The sequence below is a fragment of the Danio rerio genome, chromosome 19 (assembly GCF_052040795.2).
Source record: "Danio rerio strain M-AB ecotype USA chromosome 19, GRCz13ab, whole genome shotgun sequence".
Classification (NCBI taxonomy): domain Eukaryota; kingdom Metazoa; phylum Chordata; class Actinopteri; order Cypriniformes; family Danionidae; genus Danio; species Danio rerio.
The window spans coordinates 7,059,575-7,085,953 of record NC_141039.2 but is presented as its reverse complement, the minus strand read 5'-3'; the positions used below and the strand labels follow the sequence as shown (position 1 = coordinate 7,085,953).

The following is a 26,379-nucleotide window of genomic DNA, read 5'->3' as shown; positions in this document are numbered from 1 at the left end:
GCAAAAGAGTATGCAAAATCACTCTTTTGACGTTAGATGGCGCTGCACAACATTAAGCTTCTGACACCCGCTTATAACACAGAAGAAGAGTAGGAGAGGAAGTTCACACGTTTGTTTATAAAGTTACTGGTAACTCGAACAAGCATGGATGGTTCAAGCAGCAGCTTCTGCTCTAGCGATGAAGAAATGATTATTGTTTGCAATAAGCAGCTCCACGTTCATAACGCCTCTGGGCATCTTCTTCAATGTGCGCTCGCATTGACAGTTTTGCGCTTGAGCGCCTCCAAGTGCTGTTTACGGTAACTTCAGCAGGTCCGTGCACGTGAACAAAAAAAGTGCTGATCTGATTGGTGGAGAAGGTTTTGACGTCATGCGTCAAACAAAAAACGACCATGAGGTGTTTTTTTAAAAATGACGATTTTGCGCCTGGCGTTTTGCGCGTTGGTATGCATGATCACATTGACGGCCTTTATTTAGTTACGAGGCGTTAAACGTCGACGGAAAACGCGAGCAAAAAACGTCTCGGTGTGCACGGGCCTTAACTGTTCTCCCGCGACTCTCATCGCCTCCACACTCGTTAATGCTACCAAGCTGACCTATCACAGAGCTTGCGTTGCGCTTTAGTGTGTCATGTCGTTACATTTTTCAAGACGTGCCACGTGCGTGTCAGCCACGGTGAAGTGTATGCGACTGTGCGAAGGTTGTGCAGGACCATCTGCGCACACTGCAGAACATAAATCAGCCTTTAGACAAGACTAGCGAGTTTGGTCATGGGCTTCCCACATTGGCAACAGATCATTGTTGTAAATAGAAGTAATTATATGTCATTTTGGCGTTGTTTTAAAATAAATAACATTGACTTAATTAGTGTATGTGACTGTTCAAAGTTTTGAACCTGGAACACACCAATCTGACATCAAAGAATTAGCGGTGGAGCAAACCAGGTTTGCCGCCTCACATCAGCTGCATCTTTACATTCTGCTTCTTTAAACTGGCCTATTTGTGAGGTGTGTATTCTTAGTGTGTTTTATGATTTTAGATATTTGAATGTTTTTTCTATTTTGAATATATTATTTTTATTGTTACTCCAAACTGTATTTTTTTGAGTAAAGCACTTTGAGAATTTAGTTTAAAAGGCGCTATATAAAAATTAATTAATATTATTATTATCTAGTCCCATCTGAACCAAAAAGCTGTATGCATTCTATGTTTGTGTGAGAGGATGGATCTTTTCATACCCACAGATAGTAGTATCTATTATCATTCCACAAAGGGAAACTGGAACTAGTGACATACAAACCATAAACAAAGCAGCATTCATGTACCAATAGCATTACAGTTTCTCTCACTCACCACGGAGGGATCCAGTACATATTTGTACATATTATACAAATATGTCTGATAATCTGAAAATCTATATTTTGCAAATATTTTCAAAATGTGACCTAACAACAACCGACCTCTTAGCTCAACAACCAATCACAGCGCTCTTTTTCACAGACGGCTAATGCCGATTTTATATGCTGAACAGTGCTTCCCACAGGTTTGAAACATACTTGTGTTGGCAGCCAGATTAAAACACACCATTTAGCCACATCATATAAATAGTTAACTATATGTGAAAAGCAAAACATAATTTAATTTTTAACAATATTTTGATTTATTATGACACTATTATACACTGTTTCTTTTTTGATGGGTTAAAGCAGGGGTCACCAATCTCGGTCCTGGAGGGCCGGTGTCCCTGCAGGGTTTAGCTCCAACTAGTCTCAACACACCTGCCTGCGTGTTTCAAGTATACCTAGTCAGACCTTGATCAGCTAGTTCAGGTGTGTTTGATTAGGGTTGGAGCTCAAATCTGCTGGACACCGGCCCTCCAGGAACAAGTTTGGTGATCCCTGGGTTAAAGTAAAAAAAAACAAAAACAAAAAAACGTGTTGAAATAAAAAATAAATCTCTTTTAAGTTCAAAGCAAACTTGAAGAACGAACTTAAAACATTTTAGATATGCATATAAAATAGCCTATATAATATATTAACATCATCAAAATAAATAAAATAATCAGCAAATGAGAAATAAATGACAGGAAAGGAATATAAACAGACAATATCTCAAAGAAATTATCATAATTACAAGATTAAAACGTGTAGATTATTTAAATAAGGCAAATTAGTTGATTAACCATTACTAATGGTGTACAAATATTTTGCAGCCAGTTTAGACCTGTTATTTCATCCTCTTCGAGTTGTTTAGATTAGAAAAATTATTTATTCAATGTCAACGCTTCAGATTCAATTTGAATAAGTGACATCAAGCATTACCGAACTAAATTGTGGATCTGTTGGCGCTGGGTCAGCGGTATTGCTCTTTGCAGAAGTTGGGGATTTCTCAACTTTTCAAGCACCAACAGAAGTGTCAGCCAATCATTTCTCTTTATCCAAATACCCTAGCTCAGACAGTACCCAATTGAGGTCTAATTTCATTGGCTGACGCTACTATGACGATCGCATCCGCACCAAACTTCAGACATGCCTTCCGGCAAGCGTTGACGCCCGATGTAAATGTGCCACAAGGGCTTTTTCAGACCTGTAGATTGTTTGCTTTGTTTTTGCTTAGTTCAATTCACTGTCACAGGTTAATATTTAAAAGTCCATCAAAGTGTGCATTTGCAAGTCACATGGGAGTGAAACAGCCCTCTCATTGGTCAGAGTGCACGGTTATACATTTGTCATTTGCTGTTTATGCTTGTCATTAGCTCCCATTTCCTGCTGTGACTGATGAATGATATACATTTAATCATATTTAAAATGATTTCAGTAATTCATAAAGCAGTTAAAGTGCGACTCAAGGCTTCATCAGGAAGGCATTTTTGCAATTCACAGAGTAGAGCAATTGCACAACATAAGATGAAGCAGTGCTATTAGGTTTAAACTGCAGTAACTAATGCGCTCATTTACAGATCAGGCACTGCTTCATTTTATGTAGCACATTTACTGTTATGAAGGATGATATCTTTTCTTGGTCTTTTGGGTGATCGTTTTCTCACCCCAACCTTTTCTCTCACCTGCTCCAGAGACTTTTTGGGAATAGGTCGAGACACCTCCTTCTCAGATAGATTTTTTTTTAGTGCAGGTCTGAACACTATTATCATGTACATATACAGTGGGGGAAATAAGTATTGAACATTTCATGATTTCTCTAATAAAACATATTTCTTAATGTGCTGATACCGGATGTAAGTACCGGATGCAAAGGAAACAAAACTAATTATTTACTTATTAAGTAATGTGTAATAAAATTAAATGACACAAGGAAAAGTATTGAACACATGAAGAAAGGGAGCTGTAGACACGCAGTAAAAGTCCAGACAGCAGCTGAAATCTCAGTAGTTATTCAGCAATTATCCACCCTTCCTCATTGTAAATGAATATCAGCTGCTTCAGTCTAACATCTACATAAGCAAGATTATGAAGATGAAACCAAAGTGGACATTTCAGCAAGACAATGATCCAAAACACAGCCAAGGAAACTCTCAAATGCACATCCAATCATCTGACCCGAATCCAATAGAAAACACAAATTAAATATCAGATTTGATAGACGAGACCCACAGAACCATCAAGATATTTAAACTGTTGAAGTCTGTGAAAAAAAATTACACCTGAGAAATACATTTGACTTCATTCTCTATATGAGAGTTGTCTTTAAGGTGCCGTCACCAAAAAAGCCTTTTATATAAAGTACTCAATACATTTCAGTAGTTCAGTACTTTCTCTCTGTGTCATTCTATTGTTATTACACATAACTAATTTTTTCTAAATTATTTTGTTTCGTTTTTATGCTTGTATTGTTTTTTTTATTTTTTTTATTAAAATCTGGTTCAATTCCATGTCAACAGCTCCATTAGAAAACAAGTATTCCCATGTATTTCACCCACTGTATGTCTAAATGAACCTAACCAATGGAGAAAACCCAATAGGTTCTAAAACGATGAGCCAAAAAAACATCCAGTTTATTAGGATACAATCTAAAAAAATTTTGAAATAATCGTCAAAAAAAGAAAAGAAAGTAACTGATAACATTGATTATTTTGGCAGCACGAATATTTACAATTTCTTTAATACAGAGATGCACAAAGTCGGTCCACCATCCATTCTGAGAGAAGAGTGAGAATGATGGAGAGGGGTGGGTTGAATGCCTTTTTTTGTTGGGTCCCTTTCATCGCTGCTTGCAGCTTTAATCTGTTTGTTTTATTGCTGAGCTACAAAAAAAGCAAACTGAAATCTAATGTTTTAATTAAATGTTATAAATGAATTAGATTTTTAAAAAATGTAAATATTGTCACTATGCAGAAGACATTGGCGAGTAAATCAAGGCAAAAACTAGTGTAATTCTGTTTTAAATGAGATTCTTTTGTTTTCACTGTAATAAGTTTAATATAAAATGTAAAAAAATACTATATTGGTTAATATAACGCCATGTTTTCTAGTCTTCAATAGACATGTTTAAATATTATTAAATAAATTAGAAAATGACCCATGCCAGCTATATTTACCTTGCCTCAATCCAGTTTGGTTTTTGGCCCTTCATATGAAAATGTTTGGGCAGCCCTGCTTTAATAGCTTTGAGTTCAACAAGGCAAAACCTCTGGGTGTGAATCACCACGATTGAAATTTGAGCAGCTTTTTGAGTAAACGAATCCCAATATTTGAGTGAATTCTTTTCAATGATTCAGTCAAGTCAGTTCAAAAAATGACTCATTTATGAACAAGCCACTGAAATTCATTTCAAAACATGTGGGAACCCTGTAGTGTCCACATTCTTTAGCACGTTTGCATTCACGCCTTTTGAAGGGATTTAATGTGGTTTCTCGCTCTCACACCGAGCGGGATTCTGCAGACAGTGTTTGGCAAATTAGGCAGTTAGTTCATCAAGTCTATTCTCGGTCTGCGCTATATCAGTGGTGTTCATCTCTCTGCTCAGTTCAAGCGCAGTCCCCTGTCCTGCAGAGCAAGATGCTGGTTCCCATGGCAACTGTCGGAACAGGATCTACACCTCCGCAGCCAATTTCCCTGGTGGGCCCGCCTCTTCCTGTTCAAAACGGTGCTCCAGGAAGTAAGGTACGTTGCCTAGTGTTACTATCTAACTCTATTAACAACACCTATACAGTTAAAGTCAAAATTATTATTGTTTTTCAAATATTTTCCATTTGATGTTTAACAGAGCAAGAAATTTTGCACAATATTTGCGATAATATTTTTTCTTTTAGAGAAAGTCTTATTTGTTTTATTTTGGCTAGAATAAAAGCAGTTTTTTAACCATTAAAAATTTAACGTATGTAGATTTTAAACTGTTTTAAATCATAAAAATACCATAAAATGTTTGCAGATATTTCATAAACATGTTAAGTGAACATTTTCGTTTATCTGAAAAACAATGTTAAAGTCAGATATTCTGCTTTGAAAATGTGCATGTAGCGCATGTATATATAAAAATATATATAGGGGGGCTAATAAATCAGGAGGGCTAATTATTCCGAGTTCTCACTGCATGTATTGTATTTAAAACAGTCTGATTTGTACTCTTCTCAGATCATCCAGATCGCCCCAATGCCTGTGGTCCAAACAAACGTGCATCCTGGAGGATCAGTGCATACCAGCAGCTCATTTCCTGTGTCTATGCCAACCGCGAGTGTCATGGCCCCGGGATCCACCCCTCCTCAGACGGTGCTGCTGACGCCACCACCAACAAGGTTCTCCAATACCCACTGTCTCTTTTACACTGCTGCCAGATGGCGGAGTATTGAAACATAACCCAGACTAACCTCTAGTAACTCTGTGCCAACTAGGACATGCTCCTGGGTCAACATCCTTCTTGGTCGTGGGACAACATCCTATATACTGACAGATTTTAGGGATAGGGGGAAACCTAGGTTTAGGCTTAATTGATTTTAACGGAAACATTGGAAACAACTTGTTTGTTTGACAAGTTGACACTTTTTTTTCATTCATTCATTTTCTTTTCGCTTAGGCCCTTTATTAATCTGGGGTCGCCACAGCGGAATGAACCGCCAACTTATCCAGCACATTTTTACGCAGCGGACGCCCTTACAGCCACAACGCATCTCTGGGAAACATCCATCCACACACACTCATTCACACACACACACACACTCATACACTATGGACAATTTAGCTTACCTGTACCGCATGTCTTTGGATTGTGGGGAAACTGGAGCAAACGCAGGGAGAACATGCAAACTCCACACAGAAACGCCAACTGATCCAGCCAAGGCTCGAACCAGCGACCCAGCGACCTTCTTGCTGTGAGGCGACAGCACTACCCACTACGTCGCCCACTTTTTTTTTGGTCACTGAAAACTAAGATTCCATCCTTCTTCGCTGTGGAGACCCCTATTTAATATAGGGACTAAGCTGAAGGAGAACAAAAGAATGAAACAAATTTTTGGTTAAAACAATAAAAAAAATCTCAATAAAAATTATTTATGGTGTAAAAAATGTACACTTTCTTCTCATTTTAGAGGTAGACCTGATTAAGAGTTTAGCTGTGTCCCAAATTGCATACGTATGCAATATTCTACACCATTTTTTAGTTTAAAGAGTGTAAGTAGTGCGTTCACACTGAAAAGTGTAAGTAGAGTGTAAGTAGTGCAAGCACTTTAATTACCCAGGTGATGCACTCATTCAACTGGTAAAATGAAGTGTGTAATGTTGGACACTTCACACACTCAAAAACTGCAGGTTTGCTCACGTAGCGGAAGGGGCAGAGCTATAGAGCGCACATGTTGGATTGTGAAAGCAAATTTCTCCTACAAGAGTGATTATAGCGCCTCTCGTTGGTGACTGTGGTTATACTCATGGCAGGTATTATTTGATAGTGTGGTCATTTATTTCACTGATTTGGCAACCGTCAAACGTCATCAGGGACACAGTTTGAATTTCCGCCTAGTAAAAAAACATTAGTGCTTTTGTCTTCTAATGCTGTGTTTACACCAGATGCGGAACGCGTGGGTAAATCGTGATATTTGCGCATAAATAGCCGTGTGAACATTTGCATTTACTCGCTTCATTCATGTAGCAAACCCCGATTCATTCGCACGTCAAATCCGCTTCATTCTCACTTCAGAACAGACGCGGATTTGGGTGTTGGGCAGGGCTTCTGTCTGCCCGGTGACTCTAGCTTCCATGCTAAATGGCTAACATGGATTTTATTAAGAAAATAACAGTGTTGATGTGCTTTACGAAAGATGAAAAACATTGTCGATACGTTTAGGGCCATGTCTGAGTCCTCTAGATCCTTTCAAAGGTGCATCCAGCTCTGTGAGCTCATAAACTCCTCCAGAAACTTAACTAGGATGATTGAGGCTTTTAGCGGTGGTTCTGACTGAGCCAAGCCCAGTTTGATAAACTGTTGTCTGTATCGGATGGAGGATGTTTCTCCGGGACACCAACAACTGGCGCTATGTCACCATCACGCCCCTACAAGAGCAAGCTCCTAATTGGTTAACGCAAATGTTCGCTTAAGCTCAGATTTTTGAACTCAAGGGATTCGCGTGAAACGCGGGATAAGCGCATCAAACACGCAAAATGCTCAATTTGCTATTCGCGCGAATCGCGCCGCATGATGTCTATTCGCACGTTTGCATTGACTTAACATGTAATTCACTCGCGCTTGACGCTTCTTCCGCGTCTGGTGTGAACGCAGCATAAGAAAGAAGTCTTACTTTTTGCAACTCAAACTTTCTGCTTTTGTTGTTCAGGATCACTTATGTCCAATCAACACCTGGAGTCGCGGCTCCTTTGCCATTGGCTTCTACACCTGCGGTCTCCTCCACCCAGCAGGCCCCGTCACCCGCAGGTCCATCTTTTCTGCAATCTCCAGTAGCGACACTCGGGTTTACTGCAATTGCCCCTGCTGGACAGACCTTGGTTCAGCCTATTGTTGCAAGTGAGTACAACCTCTGACAACTCGCCACCACATACACAACAATGTACATACACCACCATTCTAAGTTTTTAATCTATAAAAGAAGCTAATTTTTCTTACCAAAGCTGCACTTATTTAATCAAAAATACAGTAAAAACTGTTTAATTGTGAAACATTATTAGAATTTGAAATAATTGTTCTCTTATTATAAATATTTTATTTTATTCCTTTGATTCAAAGCTGATCTTTCTTCATTATCATCATTATTATTCCAGTCTTTAGTATCACATGATGCTTCAGAAATCATTATAATATGATGTTTTGCTTCTCTAATATGACCAGTTGTTAGTGGTTGAAAATCACTAAGAATGATTCTCACAATTATCAGTGCTGAAAAAATATCGCCTTGCTTCAAAGTATTGTGGAAACTGATATATTTTGACTTTGTTTGATATAAAAAAAGCTCTTATCTGCAATGTCTTGTTTTCTTACATTAAAAATATTTTATATTTACTTTATTTTATATTTACAGTGGGGGAAATAAGTATTCAAAATGGCATTCAAAACCAAGGAAACTCTCAAGCGCTTTCGGAGAAAGAAAATCAAGCTGTAGAATGGCCCAGCCAATCGCCCGATTCGAATCCAATAGAAAAATACTAAATAAAGATCAGATTTGATAGACGAGACCAACAAAATCATCAAGAGTTTTACACACTGTTGAAGTCTGTGAAAAACTCACACCTGAGCAATTGATGTGACTTTTATATAATGTATTAAATACATTTCAGTAGTTCAGTACTTTATTTTCGTGTCATTCTATTGTTATTACAAAAAAGAAAGATTTTTTTTGTTTTGTTATTTTATGTTTTTATTGTTTGGGTTTTTACCAAAATCTGGTTTAATTCCATGTCAACAGCTCCTTTAGAAATATTATTCCCAAAAAAACATGACATTTTCATCACTTTTTTTCCCACTGTATATCATATACTTACTTTCATCCTTGAATAATTTATTATTATTTGTATATTGTAACAATTTACAATATATTGTAATTTATATACAATATATTTATATCATTATTATTATTATTATTATTATTATTATTATTATTATTATTGTGATCAATAAAAGAAAATAATTTTATTTAGTTTAGTTTCCCAAACTAACAACAACAGAAATAAATATTTCTTCTTTAGCAGATTGTGATACAAAAGTATTTGAAGTATTAGGTGACATTAAAGACATTAATCATGCTTAAAATTGACCTTTAAACCACAAATATAAAATAATAATAGTAAAATAATAATAATAATAATAGCAATAAAGTAACGGTTATTTAGTATTGCAAAAACATTTAACAACTTCACAGTTTTTATTGTATTTTTAATAAAATAAATGCAGCATTTGTAAGCAGATAAAGCTTATTATAAATGTTTTTTTTTTTTACAAATCTTACAGATTCCAAACAATTCCCTGATTTATTTAATTACAAAATACAGGAACATTCTTTTTCATGTTTATCTTGTCGGCTTAGTCCCTTTATTAATTCGGGGTCGCCACAGCAGAATGAACCGCCAACTTATCCACCCATGTTTTTACGCAGCAGATGCCCTTCAACCCGCAACCCATCTCTGGGAAACATCCACACACATACATACACTACGGACAATTTAGCCAACCCAATTCACCTGTACCGCATGTCTTTGGACAGTGGGGGAATGCGGAGCACCCGGTAGGAAACCCGTGCGAACGCAGGAAGAACATGCAAACTCCACACAGAAATGCCAACTGAGCCGAGGCTCGAACCAGCGACCTTCTTGCTGTGAGGACCGCACTACCTACTGCGCCACTGCGTCACATTAACATTGTGAAACTGAAATATTTTGACATACTACAGTAAATAACTCTTATTGTATTATTATATTCTTTTTGTGGTTTCAAGGTAAATTTAAGCATTAGTCTTAAGTGTCACATTATCCTTCAAATACAGTAGTATCACCATCTGCTAAAGAAGAAACATTTATTATTATTATTATTATTATTATTGTTGTTGTTGTTGTGTTTGGTCAGTTTGGGAATTGAATACAAAACCATTAAAAAGTACCATTACATATTTATTTACTTTTATTCATCACAATATATTATTCAAGAGTAAAAGTAAATACAAGTATAATTTAAAAACATGTCAAGCATGATCAAATTTGCTCCACAGGTCAGCCACCCCTTCTGGCTCCATGTCCACCTCCAAGCGGACTGACACAGAACACACAAGCCTCCACAGCCACTCGTCAGCTCGTGACCGCCATTTACCCTAGCGTTAGTTTAGCTGGAGGAGTCGTGTCAGTAACAGCCATGCCACAAAGCACATCAAGCCTCACATCAGCTCCAGCCTCATCATCATCATCATCATCAACGCCTCAAGCAAAAACCTCTTCAGTCACCGCTGCGCAGACACGCACACAGACAGATGCGCAGCCGCAGTCTCAGGTAAGCATGCAAATGGAAACAGAGAGAGGACCAGAAGCTAGAAAGGAGGTGGAGAAGCAGAGAGACCTGCTGGTGTCAAAGGATGGACTTCGGGCGCCACCCAGTGGTTCGGAGGATTCGGTGCAACCTGGATGTACATCAATCACACATAAAGGTAAATGCAACCTAGCTTCATTTGTATGGTAGCAAATTTAAGGATGATTATAATTTGATCACAGTATTTTTGTATGCATACATAAAAAAAACCAACTGGTCTCTTAATTATATGAATGCATATAAAACAGTAAGATTCAATAAATTACATAAAACAAAAATGGGAGAACGAGTCAGACCATCAAATAACAGCGGAAGACTGGACAGATATGTGTGTGACACATGCAAAAACCACAAACTCGAGAGCTTGGAGAGAGTTTGGATGGAAAAATCTGATGAAGTTCTTTAAACTCCTTTTTTTTCCCCCAATATGTTTATTGATTTTTTTCCTTTTCACCCCATCAACTAGGCATACAGACAACAATGCAGCCTACACAGCACATATCTACACCCTTCTTATATATATGTATATACACCCATACAAAAAAAAAAAAAAAAATTATAGTAATAAATAAATAAATATATATATATATATATATATATATATATATATATATATATATATATATATATATATATATACACATACATACATACATACATACATACATACACACATATACACATATACATACATACACATACATACACACATATACGAACATACATACATATACAATATTTGAATTATATATATATATGTGTGACGTAAACAATAACACAATAATACAAAAGAAGAAGAAAAAAAAAGGTATTAATAAATAAAAAACATGTTTACAAACACACAGTTTACATAATATTCATAAGTTCTTTAAACTCCTAAACTCTCTGCATTGCGTACAGGTATTGAAAGTTTGGGCTCTTGTTGGAGAGAATGTAGGACCTCAATGTACTACCAGAAACCCTCATACAGTTATGTGATGCATTGTGTGTATGCTTTACCAAAAAGATATGTCTTTATTCTAGTTTTAAACTGAGAGAGTGTGTCTGAGCCTCGGACATCATCAGGAAAGCTATCTCTGAGTTTAGGAGCCATAAATGAGAAGGCTCGACCTCTTTTAGTAGGTTTTTGTATTCTGGGTACTACCAGAAATCCTGAGTTTTGAGATCTTAAAGAGTGGGTTGGATTGTAGCGAGGCAGAAGGTTGGTTAGAAAAACTGGAGCTAAAAGTGGTCCATCACCTACATTGGACAAAAGCAAAATTAGCTAAATTTTCACCAACCCTTGTTATAGATGTGAAGTAGAGATAGCTAATCACACACGTTTAAGTCATGTTCTAAACTTACCAAGCTCTGGCAATTATTATTTAATTACTTTTCAAATATTTTGCATGTATCAATTGACTCTTGCCCTATTGTAGTATTATTTGGTTTAATTACAGATCCGTTTGGACAATAATACCAAAAGTATAATTTATTTTTAACATTAATTGCTAGACATTTTATACTGCTCAAATGGAAGGACAAATTTCCTCCAACTTTTAGTCGTTGGATTGGAGATCTTGCGCACCTTTTACAAGGGAGAAGATTCAGTATTCCACCAGACGTTGCAGTGAAAAAAAATGTATCTTATTTGGCAGCCAGTGCTGACATCTAAAGAGCAAATAGATCCAAACTTAATATTTGCAGTCTGACCGTTGTTTTGTTTTTGTTTTCTTTCCTCCATTTTCTTTTTTTTCCTTTTTATCTATATTATTTTATTTCTTCTTTTATCTACTTATATATATGCATATATCATGATATGATGTAAAACAGATTAAAAATTTGCTTAATATGTTAACAAAATGTTAATAAAAAGATTTGAACAAAAAAGAAAAACAGGAACTAGATTATTTAAAGCTTTATAGGTAAGAAGCAATATTTTATAATCAATACGGAACTTGATAGGTGGCCAGTGTAGGGAGGATGAAATTGGGGTGATATGATCATATTTTCTAGACCTGGTAAGCATTTTGCACCAACTGAACTTTATTAATAGAGGATGCTGGGCAAACAGAGCATTACAGTAATCCAGCCTAGAAGTCATAAAAGCATGGACTAGATTTTCTGCATTTTTTTATTTTATTTTTACATAGGACATGTAATCATTAGTTTTAAAAGTGTTTTATTTTTATTAATATTTTATATTTCTACATATTATTTATCAAACATTTGCCCTGCCCTATCTAAAATTTCATTACATATGAATAAGTACATTTCTGTGTATATGCTTAATAATGTAAAGAGAAATAGCGCTTTGCACGTGGTCAATATTTATACACTATTAATTCATTGAATTTACACACATGATTGGGATCTTTATCAGGATATGAGATTACTTATTTTGTGATATGAAATTAATGGTCATATTGTCCAGCGCTTTTTTTTTTTTGCAACATCACAGTGATGCTACAAAAATTCTATTTTGGCCATTTCACAGTCACCATCAGCCGACAGGAAAAGCATTTGTCTACTACCGAATATGCTTGCAGTTCTTTAAAAGTCATGTTTAAATGTTTAACAGGTCAGCACTGCGAAGGGAAGGAGGGTGGAAAGAAAAGCAGTAAAACAGAGCGAGAGTTTGAGAGAGAAGTGGGAGGAAGTTCATCTCAGTCAGAGAGAGCAAGAGCAGCAGAAGGAGAGTCAGAGGCTCAAACTGAGACCAACAGCAAAGATGAAGAGGTAAGAAGCTTTTCTCACTTCTACAGTACAAATTTCATCACATACGTTTTGAACTTCACATTATTTATTAATGTTTCATTCAGGCAGCGTCAAAGGAAAAATCTGTTCTGGACCCCCCGCCGCCCCCTTTGCAGACTGACACCCCTTCAGCTAAAAAGATCAAGTTTCGTCCTCCTCCACTAAAAAGCACCACTGATTCTGGTGACAAGTGAGTGTCATTGCCTAAAATCAGTCAAATACAGTGTGTTTTATTATCAGGTGTATGTATATATGATGTGCAATATTCGAGGAACATTATATCACAGTATTTTCTTGATAATGATACTATTTTTTTGATATGTGTTTTTTTTTTGATTTATTGGCAGATTTAGCCCTTAATCACACCAAACTCATTTTTTGCAATAAGAGACCTTTTTTAAATGGTTTTCTAATTGCTGTGAGCGTATTTGATTTTCTTGATAATGATAGTCATACTATTTTTGCTATGTAACAATAATAATAATAATAATAATAATAAATAATAATAATTCCTTACATTTATATAGCGCTTTTCTGGCGCTCAAAGCACAGTTTTGGGGGGAATCTCCTCATCCGCCATCAGTGTGCAGCATCCACCTGAATGATGCAACGGCAGCTGTATTGCGCCAGACCACACCCCAGTTGATTGGTGGAGAGAGTGATGAGGCCTATTATGATATGGGGATGGTTAGAAGGCCATGATAGACAAAGGCCAGTGACCAGGATGCCGAGGTTATGCTGCGTTCACACCAGATGCGGCACGCGCATCAAGCGCGAGTGATTTACATGTTAAGTCAATGCAAACGCGCGAATAGACATCCTGCGGTGCGTTACGCGCGAATGGCGCAGCGTGAATGACGCAAATTGCGCGAATGGCGCGAGGCGAATTGAGCGTTTGACGCGCTTAACTAGCGTTTCGCACGAATCTCTCGATTTCGAAAATCTAAAAACCTGTTGTCGGTGTTCCGAGGGAAATCCTCCAGCCTTCACCAACAACAGTTTATCAAACTCGGCTTGGCTTAGTCAGAAGCACCGCTGAAAGCCTCTGTCATCCAGGTTAAGTTTCTGGAGGAGTTTATGAGCTCACAGAGCTGGATGCATCTCTGAAAGAATGTAGTGGACTCAGACACGACACTAAACGTATCGATGCTGTTTTTCAGTCTTCATAAAGCACATAAACACTGTTATTTTCTTCATAAAATCCATGTTAGCCTTTTAGCTATGAAGCTAGAATCTTCGGGCAGACAGAAGCCCTGCCCATCATGCGAATCCACGTCTGTTCTGATGTGAATTTGACACGCGAATGAAGCGAGTAAACTCAAATGTTCACCCGGCTATTTATGCGTGAATAACGTGGTTTATCCGTGCGTTCCGCGTCTGGTGTGAACACAGCATTAGACCGCTAATTTTTTTCGCAGGACATCCCGAGTTTTTTTTATCGACCACATAGAGTCAGGACCTAGATTTAACGTCTCATCCAAAAGATGGCGCTCACTGAGCAGTATAGAGTCCCTGTCACTATACTGGGGGATTGAGATGCACACAGACCACAGGTTGAGCGCCCTTTACTGGTCTCACTAAAACCACTTCAGGCAGCAACCTAGCTTTCCCATGTGGTCTCCCATTCAGTTACTGAGCGGGCGCAGCCCTGCTTAGCTTCGGTGGGCGACCATGGGAAAGTTGCAGAGAGCTAGCTGCTGGTTATGTGTGTTTTTGTTGTTATATGTTTGCAGATTTGATCACACACAAATGTACTTTTTGTGATGAGAGGTGCCTTTTTTAAATGGTTTTGTAATTGGCGTGAGCATTTTTTATTCACCCATACACTCTCTCACCCTCTCATTCAAACTCTACAGCCAATTTAGTTCATACAATTCACCTATAGCGCATGTCTTTGGACTGAGGAGGAAACCAGAGCATTTGGAAAAAACCCACGCCAACACGGGGAGAACATGCAAACTCCACACAGAAATGCCAACTGGCCCAGCTGGGTCTCGAACCAGTGACCTTGTTGCTGTGAGGCGACAGTGCTAACCAATAAGCCACCGTCCCGCCTACGTGTGTTGTATGATTTTTTGCTATGTGTTTTTTTACTGTGGTATATTTACCGATTTAGACCTTGATCACACTGAACTCGCTCTTTGCGATGAGAGGTGTCTTTTTTAAAATAGTTTTCTAATAGCCACAAGCGTTTTGTGCGCTGCTTATGCGGGATTCACATTTTTGCCGTTGTGAGTTATGCGTGTACGGTCTAAAACATTTTTACTTTGAGCGGAAAAAGCGCGATACTTCGGTCACGTCTTTTTATTGTCCAATCAAATGAAAGCAGAGGTGGGGTTTCCAATGAGGTGACAGCAGTGTTTGTGTTGTCAAGATGACTACGTAGACTTTTAAAAAATGAGGAGAGACTAGTGGTCGGAGTTTGGAGTTATCTAGAGCTGTATGACTTCACAAATCCTGAATATCACAATATTATTAAATATTACAATTATAACAATGTCAACAGCAGCACAATACTCAGCTGATTCAGTGGTTGCCTAGCGACATAAAATACGCAGCACCGCTCTTTTTTTCTTGTCAACAAAAATAGGCAGCATGGTGCGTTCTCAGAACGAAAAAGTATTCAGCCCATAGGTCTGTCATTGGTACTGCCAGTAGGTGGCGACAAGCTCAAGTTTTAACTTGTGATTATGAATCATTCATTTGAAAGATTTGTTCAAAATGAATGATTTGTTTAGATTTAATAATTAGAAAATTTTATTCAGATTTGAAAAACAGAAACAAATATTAGTTATTTTTCCATTTACTAACTTCAAACATTTCTTCTAAAATGATTGCTTTTATTAGAGACTTTGAACATTTGACCTTTTACACCATACAGCTTGAACACCACATTACACTTAATTCCTGCTTCTAAAAATCATTAAGTACTGTACATTTTTAAAACACAAGTGGTTCTCTTTTTTCATGAGGTCTGGTGATTTGACAGTTGTCGTTGTGATTATTTCATTGTCTAAAAGTTATACTGGCTTTTTCTCAGGGCACTCTTTGGCTCCTCTTTCGAAGAGCGTCTTAAAGAGCTCCCGGAGTTCAAGCCTGAAGATGTGCTGCCCTCTCCCAATCTTCAGAGTCTGGCCACTTCCCCTAGAGCCATACTTGGAAGTTACCGCAAGAAGAGGAGGAACTCCACAGGTCAGAGCTAATATAATATAAAATACGACCTAAGATAATGAGCAGTCAAGCACCACATTTTACACATGTAGCAGCAGATTTACTAACAGCTAGCTCACTCCAGCGTTTCAACACAGTTTTGGCAATAAAAAACAACTGTCAGGATTTACTACAGGCAAGCACTGATAAATTAGCAACCAAAAAGCGTAGATATTTATTTTTGCAGCTTAGTCTATTACAAATGTGTTTGTAGGAGTTTCCCTTTTAAAGGGAACTGTGCCACATGATTTGCTAAGGTTTACAGTAGCCTGTTTAGTGGCATATGCGCCGTTATCGAAATCTCAAAACAAAGAATGTCTTTAACCTGTTTATGCTAAAGAATTTTCTCTTCGGATCTGGCTGAAGTGTTTTTCCTCTTTTATTCATTTAGCAGAGGATTTATCTAAAGCCACTTACAAATGAGGATAAAAGAAGCACTTCAGATCAACAGAGAGTAGCAGTATATAAATGCTATGACAAGTCTACTTTACTAAATCTACAAGGTTGGGGGCTTTGAAAGAGAGGAGAGAGTGTGTCCAATAGATGGTTTGTCAAGCCCTGTGCACAGTGTTTTCAAGAAGTATGAGGTACATATAAGAAGGTGCATGTGAAAAGGAAAAGAGTCTCACCTACATGTGGTTTGTCCCACTCAGCTCAGATGTGCAGAGCACACTCAGAATGGCGTTTGGACTTGTTGCTGATAACAGTCTGGATTATTCTTTTCTTCTTTGGTCCGGAGCACATGGCGTGCATTTCTCCCAAAAAATACCTGAAATACTGATTCATCTGACCATAGAAGACGTTTCCACTGAGTCATGATGCATGCCAGATGCCTCCGAGAAGTCAACGGCACTTCTGACAATGTTAACATAGGGCTTCCTTTTGACACAGTACAGTTATCACAGGCATTTGTGGATGTAACTATGTATTGTGGTATGTGATAAAGCCCACGTGGTGATATCACTTATAGATGAAAAAGGATTCTTGATGCACTGAGGGATCGGAGATCACTGTTGTTCAGCTTAGGTTTGCGCCTTTGTCCTTGAAGCAGCATTGACTTCTGCTTAAAATGATAAAGCAATGTAATGAAAGCTTGAAGGGTGACTGATATCATATCCCGTGACACAAAAAGTGCACTCTTCTTGCCAGTTAGATCAGAGTTTACTTTGACAAATTTATGAAATGTTAATATATTCGCCATTTAAATGTTTGGTTTAGAATGAATCAAACTGGCTGTTTCTCAATTCCAAGAACGCAGAGAACGAACTTGCATTCTTGTGGAGACCGGTCTTGCCAGGTGTCCTCGGAAGAACGAACTCAGGAGACCGCGAAAACAGAGAACACTGTGAGAAATTAAATGCTGCGTTCTTCCTGACGGTCACATGACCTTCACGCATTTTAAATGGAAATTATTTAAACATTACAGCACTCATACAACCATTTATTGTTTTTCCCCTCTTCAAAATATATACTTTGCATAAAAACATTATAAATATACTCTGCACAATATAAATAAAACACTTTTTAATACGAATTTCACCGAACAAACATCCTTAATGTGTTTATTCCTTTATTAAGATATTCATGTTAATGTTTACTTTCACCGTTTTATTTAGGGAAACTCCTGAGGTAAATAAGTGATATCTCTGAACTTTAATAATAAATCTACATAAAATGTGGTGCTTCCCATCTCCAGTCGCAATGACTTCTGGGACTTCCAGAGTGAGTTCGGTGCTCAAGTCTGCATCAGTGCGTCCTCGATATCAAGAACACATTCGGGAAGTTTCACGCGTCCTCCGTACTTGCGGTCTTGAGTATTGGAACTGAACTTTGGCAGCTGATGATGACGTTGCACGAGAACGAGGAACAAGACCGCTGAAGAACGCATATTGAGAAACAGCCACTGTCTTAATTTGAGCTGATATTGGCAGATTTATTTATTTTTTCATAGTGGAAACTAGTTACAACATCTATGTTCGCTAATCAATAGAAAGACCCGCAGAACTTTAAACTCCCCATTGATGCTTTCAGGGTGTCCTCTAAGCTGCCCTTATTCAGTAAATCTGTCTTCTAGTTTCCTCTCTGCCTCACGTTTTCTTTTTCATGTGCTTTTGATCTCCCCTTTCATTCAGCTGTGCATGATTTGGCTCCTCCTTATGTTTGTGATTTTGTTTCCCCTTCATCATCATCCCCATTCAAAATTTAAATCTATGGGACAAGGAGTCTTCTCTTATTTTACTCAGAGGTTATAGAGTGCACTTCTGTTGAATGTTCAAAGTACTTTAAAGAAAATGCATCACTTTAAAATTCCTTACCACTATTATTCTGGCAATTAGGATTTTAATTTGATTCATTTCGATGTTTTTTTATTGTTTCACATATTGTACTTTTTATTTTAATTGTTGTATTTTTATAGTTTGTTGTGGAGCTTTAGGTTAGAGAAAAGCACTATTTTGTAAATAAAATGTGTTATTATTTGCAATCAAGACACAAGTATTCAGTTTAAATTGCAATTTAAAGGTTCAACTAAGTTAAATAGGCAAGTTATAATAAGTAAGGATAATGATGGTTTGTTCTGTAGGCAATCTAAAAACAAATATTGCTTTAGGAGGCTTATAATATTGACCTTAAAATGTTTTTTATTTAAAAAATAAAAACTGCTTTTATTCTAGCCAAAATAAAACAAATTAAACTTTCTCCAGAAGAAAAAATATTTTTGGAAATACTGTAAAAAATTTCTCGCTCTTGTAATTGTCTTTGGGACAAACTTTAAGAGCCCCTCTTATACATTGAAAAGGGTCATATTTTGGTTTTGGAGGTCTCCAACAACAGGCATTGTCTTAAAATATGCATTTATTCTTACCTAATTATCCCAGTGACTCCCATATAATTTGTTCAGCGTTTCTTTTGTTCCTAAACCCCTCCATAGCCCGATGCTAATTTGCGGCGATTGGACTGATAACAGTCTGTTGTGATTGGTCAACTGCGTTCAGCGTGAAACAGAGTGAAATGCCCACCACGGCTTATCAACAGTATTGAAATAGTCAGAGTGCAGAGTGTATGTGTGAGCCTACCCGCCAACACTCTTTTTTTTTTTTCTCTCTTGTTTTACCTGGGAGTTTCCCGTATTTCAGACCCGTCACCCTCCCGTTTTGTTATTTATCCCAGGAAAACTCCAGTAATTTCAACCATGAAAACCCATAATTATAGCTCTTTAAAAAAGAAAAAAAATAATAGCAGGGCACATAATTGTGACTTATATTATATATAACTGTATATCACACACATTTATAATTTATTTTGGTTGCGATTAACCACGATTAATCTTTTCCCAACACTAAATATCATCTTTTTTTTTTTCTCCATCCTGCAGATCTAGACTCCACCGATGACCCCACTTCACCGAGAAGGAAGAGTCGTCGTCTGTCAAGCTGCAGCTCCGAGCCCAACACACCCAAGAGTGCTGCCAAGTGCGAAGGGGACATCTTCACCTTCGATAGAACTGGTAGGTTCATTTTTATATGAACGCAACTTTATTAACCCATACATGAACATAAATGCATTTGGGTCTTCTGTGTTCATCAGTTGGAGAGACCGAGCATATTTTAGAAGAGCTGGATCGCGTGCCGCCGTCCTCTCTGCGTCGGATGCTGGATCAGCGGCGTGCTCTCGTCATGCAGCTCTTCCAGGAGCACGGCTTCTTCCCCTCAGGTAAAATCAAGATACTCCTCTTCCAGTATAGAATAGTGTTGTACTGATACTGGAATTCAATGCCAATCGATATTGAAATTTTCAAAACGTCCATTTCCTGCTAACATTTGAGCGGCATTCTTATAGCCCGTTTCCACTGAGTGGCACAGTACGGTACAGGTCACCTTTATCAGGCTGGCATTTCCACTGCTAAAAGGGTACCAATAGTGGGCGTGGTGTACGACAAAGTTTCAGTCAACGTCAGTCAAAAAACAGATGCTTTATACACATAAATACTTGCGTATAAATGTTCATCACTAACCTTACTTTGAACAAAATGTATTATAACTGCAGATCAATACTATAAAATGAAATAGCCTACTGTAACATCTGTGATTATTTAAAATAAATAAAAACTACTCACAGCATACATTTAGTCCTTATTTGGGTTCAAAAACAACATGCAACATATAGCTCACATTAACGAATCATCTGTATCTTTAATCATCACCAGCACTTGTGACCTCTGTTCCGTCATTCCAAGTTCATAATAGTCTAAAAGGTGATGATGATAGTTAAACATGGCAGTTTGTTCATGTTTTAGGTTGAAAATCATTTGCTCCTTTGTTTTTTTAGGCTTCTCCTTTGTTTTTTTGCGCATCACTCTTGCGTTTGTCCGTTTCTGAAAGAATGTCAGAAGCACTTCAATCATGCGCACGTTAACGTTGTTATTATTATTAGCTCAAGAAGTTCATTAATTTAAATATAGACGCATGGCTCGCGCAAGCAAAAAAGCGAAACTGCTCGCACTTTAGACGTTTGCGCTCGGGTCGACCATGGCTTGTTGTTATATGTATATATTATTATGGTGTAATGTCTCTGCAGTGTATTTAAAAATAGCGCTTCCTTTGTTTTCATTCTCCTGGCTTGTTGTACGAGTGACGTATCTCTGTAAACCAATAGCATTCAGCTGCCCGTCTAGCTCTGTCTTTTGGTACCCTTTTGTCGTGCTAGGTATCCTTCCGAAAGGGTACCCAAAAAGTGGTGCGGTACGATTCGCTTTTAGGTACCTTTTGACAGTGGAAACAGCCATAAAAGCGCACCAAACTGTATCGTACCACTCATTGGAAACGGGCTGTTAAACGGCACTAATTTGCCATTGCGTTCATGTGCTCAACAGAAAAGAATGTGATTGGCTGTGAAGCAGACCCGTGCAGAGACCGTCCAAAGGGCATGTGCAGGATACTTTTTTTTTTTTGAAGAGCGGGGGGGGGGTTGTTGTTGTTGTTGTTGTTGTTGCGCGCGCGCGCGCGCGCGCGTGTGTGTACTCAAGAGCGGTGTTGTCGCGCGCCTAATGAAGGGCGGGACCGAGGGTGTGCCTCGTCGCGGGGGCACTTTTGATCATTTTGGAAGGGCACTTTCCATCCAAGACTAAAAAGGGCATGTGCACTGCACAGGTTGAGCCCTATGTGTGCACGTGCCTGCTGTGAAGGTCATCAGTTCACCGAACTCACCTCTGTTTACTGAGTGTAACCACAGACACAGGGGCATTGGAGTGTTTCAAAGTCATGTCGATAAGTTAGTTTGTCTATAAGCTGACATAGAAGTGATCCGCTGATGATTCGCTGCTTTAAAATGCTGTTTAAAAAGCGCTGTTTAAGAATGTGCTCAACAGCACTCAAATGTTAGCGGGAAATGGGCAGTTTTATAATTTCAGTATCGACTTTTACCGAATTCCAGTATCGTGACAACACTAGTAAAGAAGAAGATGCAGATTTTCTCTCAAAGGCAACCAAATGTACATTTGGATAACAACTATGGTTTTGAAAAGCAATCCAATCAAATGCATTCTGGACCAGTCAACCACCTCTGGAAGTCTAAACCAATAGCCCCGGTTCACATGTGTATTAATTGTCATCTATGTGTGATTTTTAACAATGGCGTACATAAACGAGGCCTTTTTTTTCTGTTACAGCGCAAGCCACCGCTGCCTTCCAAGCTCGCTACTCGGACACATTTCCCAGCAAGGTTTGCCTGCAGCTGAAGATCCGTGAAGTGAGGCAGAAGATCATGCAGACCGCCGGCAGTACTGAAATCACAGGAGGCGTGGCCGGCGGAGGCTCAGACTCCACCTCTGCACCCGGACCATCCAATCAGGCGTCCAGGGAGAATTCTGAGCCAGACGAAAGAGGCAGGGAGGAGCCAAAGAAAGACACGGGCGACCCGCAGGAGTCCAGATGAAGAACGAAAGAGAAGAATGGAAGATGAATGTAGGGATGGATTATAGAAATGTGTAAAAACCATTTCCACTGACGTTACAGCACTTAACGTGGATTTTGCTTCATTTCTAATTGAGCTGATTTCGTTGCCATTGCGTTCACTTTGCTGATGTTCTGTTGTTACACACACAGACACACACGTACATGTTCACACACACACGTTATGCAATTACATAACAATATCACTTTTACTCTCGCACAAGGAACTATTACATAGGGGGCATGGGGGTCGCTCTCATTTGCATACGCCACTCGTTTTAGCCAGTCATTGGTCCAGCTCTGCGCTAGGGCGTGGCTTCACTTTCTGTCCGAATTTTAGAGCCCTTCAATGCTGCACCACAGGCAGCACCAAACCAGCCTGTCTGCACATGCTCAGTAAAGCCCCGCACGGGGCTAGCACAGATTTTTATCGAACGGACTGAATGTTTTAAAAGAGAAATTAGACTGTTTGAGGTACCGGTAACTTTCAATCCAAAACAGGGATGGGGTTGGGGGTGGGGGACAAATGCGCTTGCACTTTCATTTGTAGAGACCGAGGAAAGCAATAGCCAGGGCGGAGAAGGGTCTTCGTGCAAATGTTACACCCCCCAAGTCGGGGTACATGCATCGGCTGTTACTGTTCTTCAGCACGGGCTGTAAATCCACAACAGCTTTTTTATTTTTCTCCCAGAAGCAACAAACTCAAAAATCACGTAGACCAGCGGAGCAGAAAACAGAGGCTACGGCGACCGCCACAATCACATAACAACAACAACACAGCACACTCAAAGCAGAGAGGAAAACATTGTCCTAACCTCGGAAGAATCATTCAAAAGGAGACGAATAGAGACACTACCCCTCTTTGAATCAACGTGTAGTTATGCTTTGTCGTTTTGTTGTTGTGTCGTAACGGTGGAACTGACTGATATCTCTTTTTTTATTTGTATTAGCTTGCGCCTCTTCTTCTTACTCTAGTAATACTTTCAGCATGGACTAATCCAGCTAGCTAAGTGTCGGAGCGAATACGTGGAAAAACAAGAAAAAAGACTGTGTTTTAGCCTCTTAGCTGAAGCTCCTCTTCTCTGGCCGCTGACGTAGGCTTTTCCCCGTACACTGTATATATATATATATATATATATAAATATATATAAAAATATAAGCGTGATGGCAGGGGAGGGGGGCCGAGGATGGGCACGAGGCTCTCTCTGTGTTCTTTCCCTCCTTTCTTTCGTTCTTTTTTTATATTTCAATCAGGTGTTTGCACAATATATGGTCTTAGACCATGATTTAAATCAGGAAAGTATTTGTTTTTAGATATTTAAAAACTAACCAACGACTTTGTTCCATTACGTTTGATTCTCCCTTTCCGGATCCCGAAAGGAAAGCTTTTGTTTTCTCTTTAAGACTTTTAACTGAAGTGTTGATGGAAAGCGCCACTTTAAGCGCTGGTCTGGAGTCAGAATAAGCTTTGTAGTCGATTTAGGATTACTCAAGGGAAAGCTGACCCGAGACCAGCGCTGGGGCGGCATTTCTCAGGATCTCCTCTTTCTTACTCTGCCTCTTCTTTCATTGGTGCAATAGGACGTGGGTGGGATTATTTTTCTCTTGAAGTAGACGAGTGACCTGTTAGTGCCATAGATTTTCACTGTACAAGCTGTAATAAAATGATCTATATATTGAAAAGAGCGTGAGAGGGGAAAAAATCAGAAGCAAGTATCGAGAGAGAAATCCAAACTGAACAAACTAAAATCCGAAGAAGAAAAAAAAATGACAAAAAAAAAGTAACTTAGCACTTTCTTGCGTCTGGTTTTGCTGAAAGAGAAGGAGTGATGAGTATAAAATGCTACTCAGTCTTCACTTGAATGTGTGACAATATAAATGTATAAATATACCTATATATTTCTATATGTTCATGATATACAGATGTCTGTGTGTGTGCGAGCGTACATGCTTATACATTACATGCACCTTGACAAATCTGACTTACTCCCAAGCAAATGCTATTCATATCCTAAATCCCCTTCCCCTCCAAAAAAAGGCATTGGCACCACATCTAAGGACTGTTAGCATATGCCTGAGAACTGGTGGCTACTGACGTGCCAGAGGAGATATCAGCATATGTAACCATTCAATTCTGAACTTAATTTACCTGGGCTTTCTTTCCCTTCCTCAGATGAAAGCTTGCACACACACACACACACACATACCTGCACATGTATGCGTGTACACCTTATGATTGTGTATCCAATAAACTGTCTTTACTTTGGAGAAGGAGTTTTAGAATGAGAAAGGTGAGTGTAAACTCATCAACAGGCATGTTGACCATGTGCAATATTTCTAAACAAGAGATTATTGAAAAAATTAAAGACCTAATACAACGCCCGGCTTTCGTGTGGTGTTTTTGGGATGTATGATTTATTATCATACGTTATTTTTTTTTTATATTAAAAATGACATTAAAATACATTTAGATTAAAATATTATCATTGTTATTTTTTTTCAATATCATTAAATAAATCAAATAAAAATGTTTTAACATCTATTTATTACCTCGATTAGCCCTCAAATGTTAGGATTTATATGTTTTATTAAAATTAGTTCTATTTAGTTTTGTACATCTTTCATTAGACGTTATTAATTTGTTTCATTTAAGTATATTTATTCACAATTTTAATTCATTCATTCATTTTTGGCTTAGTGCCTTTATTAATCTGGGGTCGCCACAGCAGAATGAACCACCAACTTTACACAGCGGATGCCCTTCCAGCTGTCTTTGGACCGTGGGGGCATCAGGAGGAAACCCAGTCCAACATGGGAAGAACATGCAAACTCCACAAAGAAATACCAACTGACCCAGCTGGGGCTCAAACCTGTGAACTTCTTGCTATGAGGCGATCGTGCTCTGCCACTGTGACACCTCCACATTTTTTATATTAATATATTTTTTTGTTCATTCTTTATTATTATGGTATTGAATATTATTATGGTTTAATTCAGACTCATAATTTTGAAACAGATCTTTCTGTAATGTTTTCTGTATCTGACTGACTTTTAAAAAAGTCAATATAATTTCGATTTATTACTATTTTTATTATAAATTCATTTTTAGCCCCAAACTGATTGAAGTCTGTAGGTATGTAGACATGGTCAAGACGATCTGCAGCTGAAACCGAGCATCAGAATGGAGATTTAAGGTGATTTAAGTGGCTTTGAATGTGGCATGGTTGTTGGTGACTAATGGTCTGGTCTGAGTATTTCAGAAACTGCTGATCTACTGGGATTTTCACACACAACCATCTTTAGGAAGAATGCCTTGTTGAAAGGAAACAGTGGCTCAAATAACCACCCGTTACAACCGAGGTGTGCAGAAGAGCATCTCTGAATACACAGCACTTCAAACCTTGAGGCAGATGGGCTACAACAGCAGAAGACCACACTGGGTGCCACTCCTGTCAGCTAAGAACAGGAAACTGAGGCTATAATTCGCAAAAGGGGGTCCAACCCGGTACTACTAAGGTACCAATAAAGTGGCGGGTGAGTTTAGTCTTATTCTTATAACTAATTAAATATAATTATTAGCTATTATTATTATTATTTTTTTTTTGTAATTCAACAGGTCTTGAGTTTAGGAAATTCAGGAAAATCATAATATTTAAGCTTTTTGACTTATGAATATTGTAGGCTTATATTTATTCAATTCGATTAAAGTTTATTAGTATAGCATTTAACACAATATGTATTGTTTTAAAGCAGCTTTAAAAAAGGTTCACATTAGGCTATTGCATTACAATACAAATCAGAAAAGTTATGGTTATAACTTATAACTTTATGTGTTACTAATAACTTTAATTAAACAGTATATAATAGAATTTAACAGTTAGTTATAAACATATAACTATAGAATATAGGTGATGTCTATTGTGTACCTGTTCAATGAAGTGTATTTGTGTATGAGTTTATCATTGTAATTTATCATTATTGTTTTAATCTAAGGTAAAGTTACAGATACTGATCC

General features: G+C 38.1%; 1 protein-coding gene and 1 long non-coding RNA gene across 3 annotated transcripts in view; one reads left to right on the top strand and one right to left on the bottom strand.

Moving 5' to 3' along the window:
- cica (capicua transcriptional repressor a) overlaps window positions 1-24,742 on the top strand; it is a 48,971-nt gene extending 24,229 nt beyond the window's left edge. For both annotated transcript variants that reach the window (XM_087295321.1, XM_087295320.1), the window contains exons 11-20: window positions 4,984-5,120; window positions 5,592-5,752; window positions 7,781-7,968; window positions 10,160-10,588; window positions 13,031-13,188; window positions 13,272-13,396; window positions 16,247-16,398; window positions 19,790-19,921; window positions 20,002-20,127; window positions 22,082-24,742. In XM_087295321.1, the coding sequence (XP_087151447.1) occupies window positions 4,984-5,120; window positions 5,592-5,752; window positions 7,781-7,968; window positions 10,160-10,588; window positions 13,031-13,188; window positions 13,272-13,396; window positions 16,247-16,398; window positions 19,790-19,921; window positions 20,002-20,127; window positions 22,082-22,347 (1,874 nt within the window). In that variant the 3' untranslated portion in view covers window positions 22,348-24,742. The remainder of the gene's footprint in view (window positions 1-4,983; window positions 5,121-5,591; window positions 5,753-7,780; window positions 7,969-10,159; window positions 10,589-13,030; window positions 13,189-13,271; window positions 13,397-16,246; window positions 16,399-19,789; window positions 19,922-20,001; window positions 20,128-22,081) is intronic.
- Window positions 10,165-12,331, bottom strand: LOC147832448 (uncharacterized). The gene is made up of 2 exons (XR_015516433.1): window positions 11,345-12,331; window positions 10,165-10,880 (listed from the first exon to the last, which is right to left on the bottom strand). It is a non-coding gene; the product is annotated as an uncharacterized LOC147832448 (long non-coding RNA).
- Window positions 24,743-26,379: the final 1,637 nt, after the last annotated feature.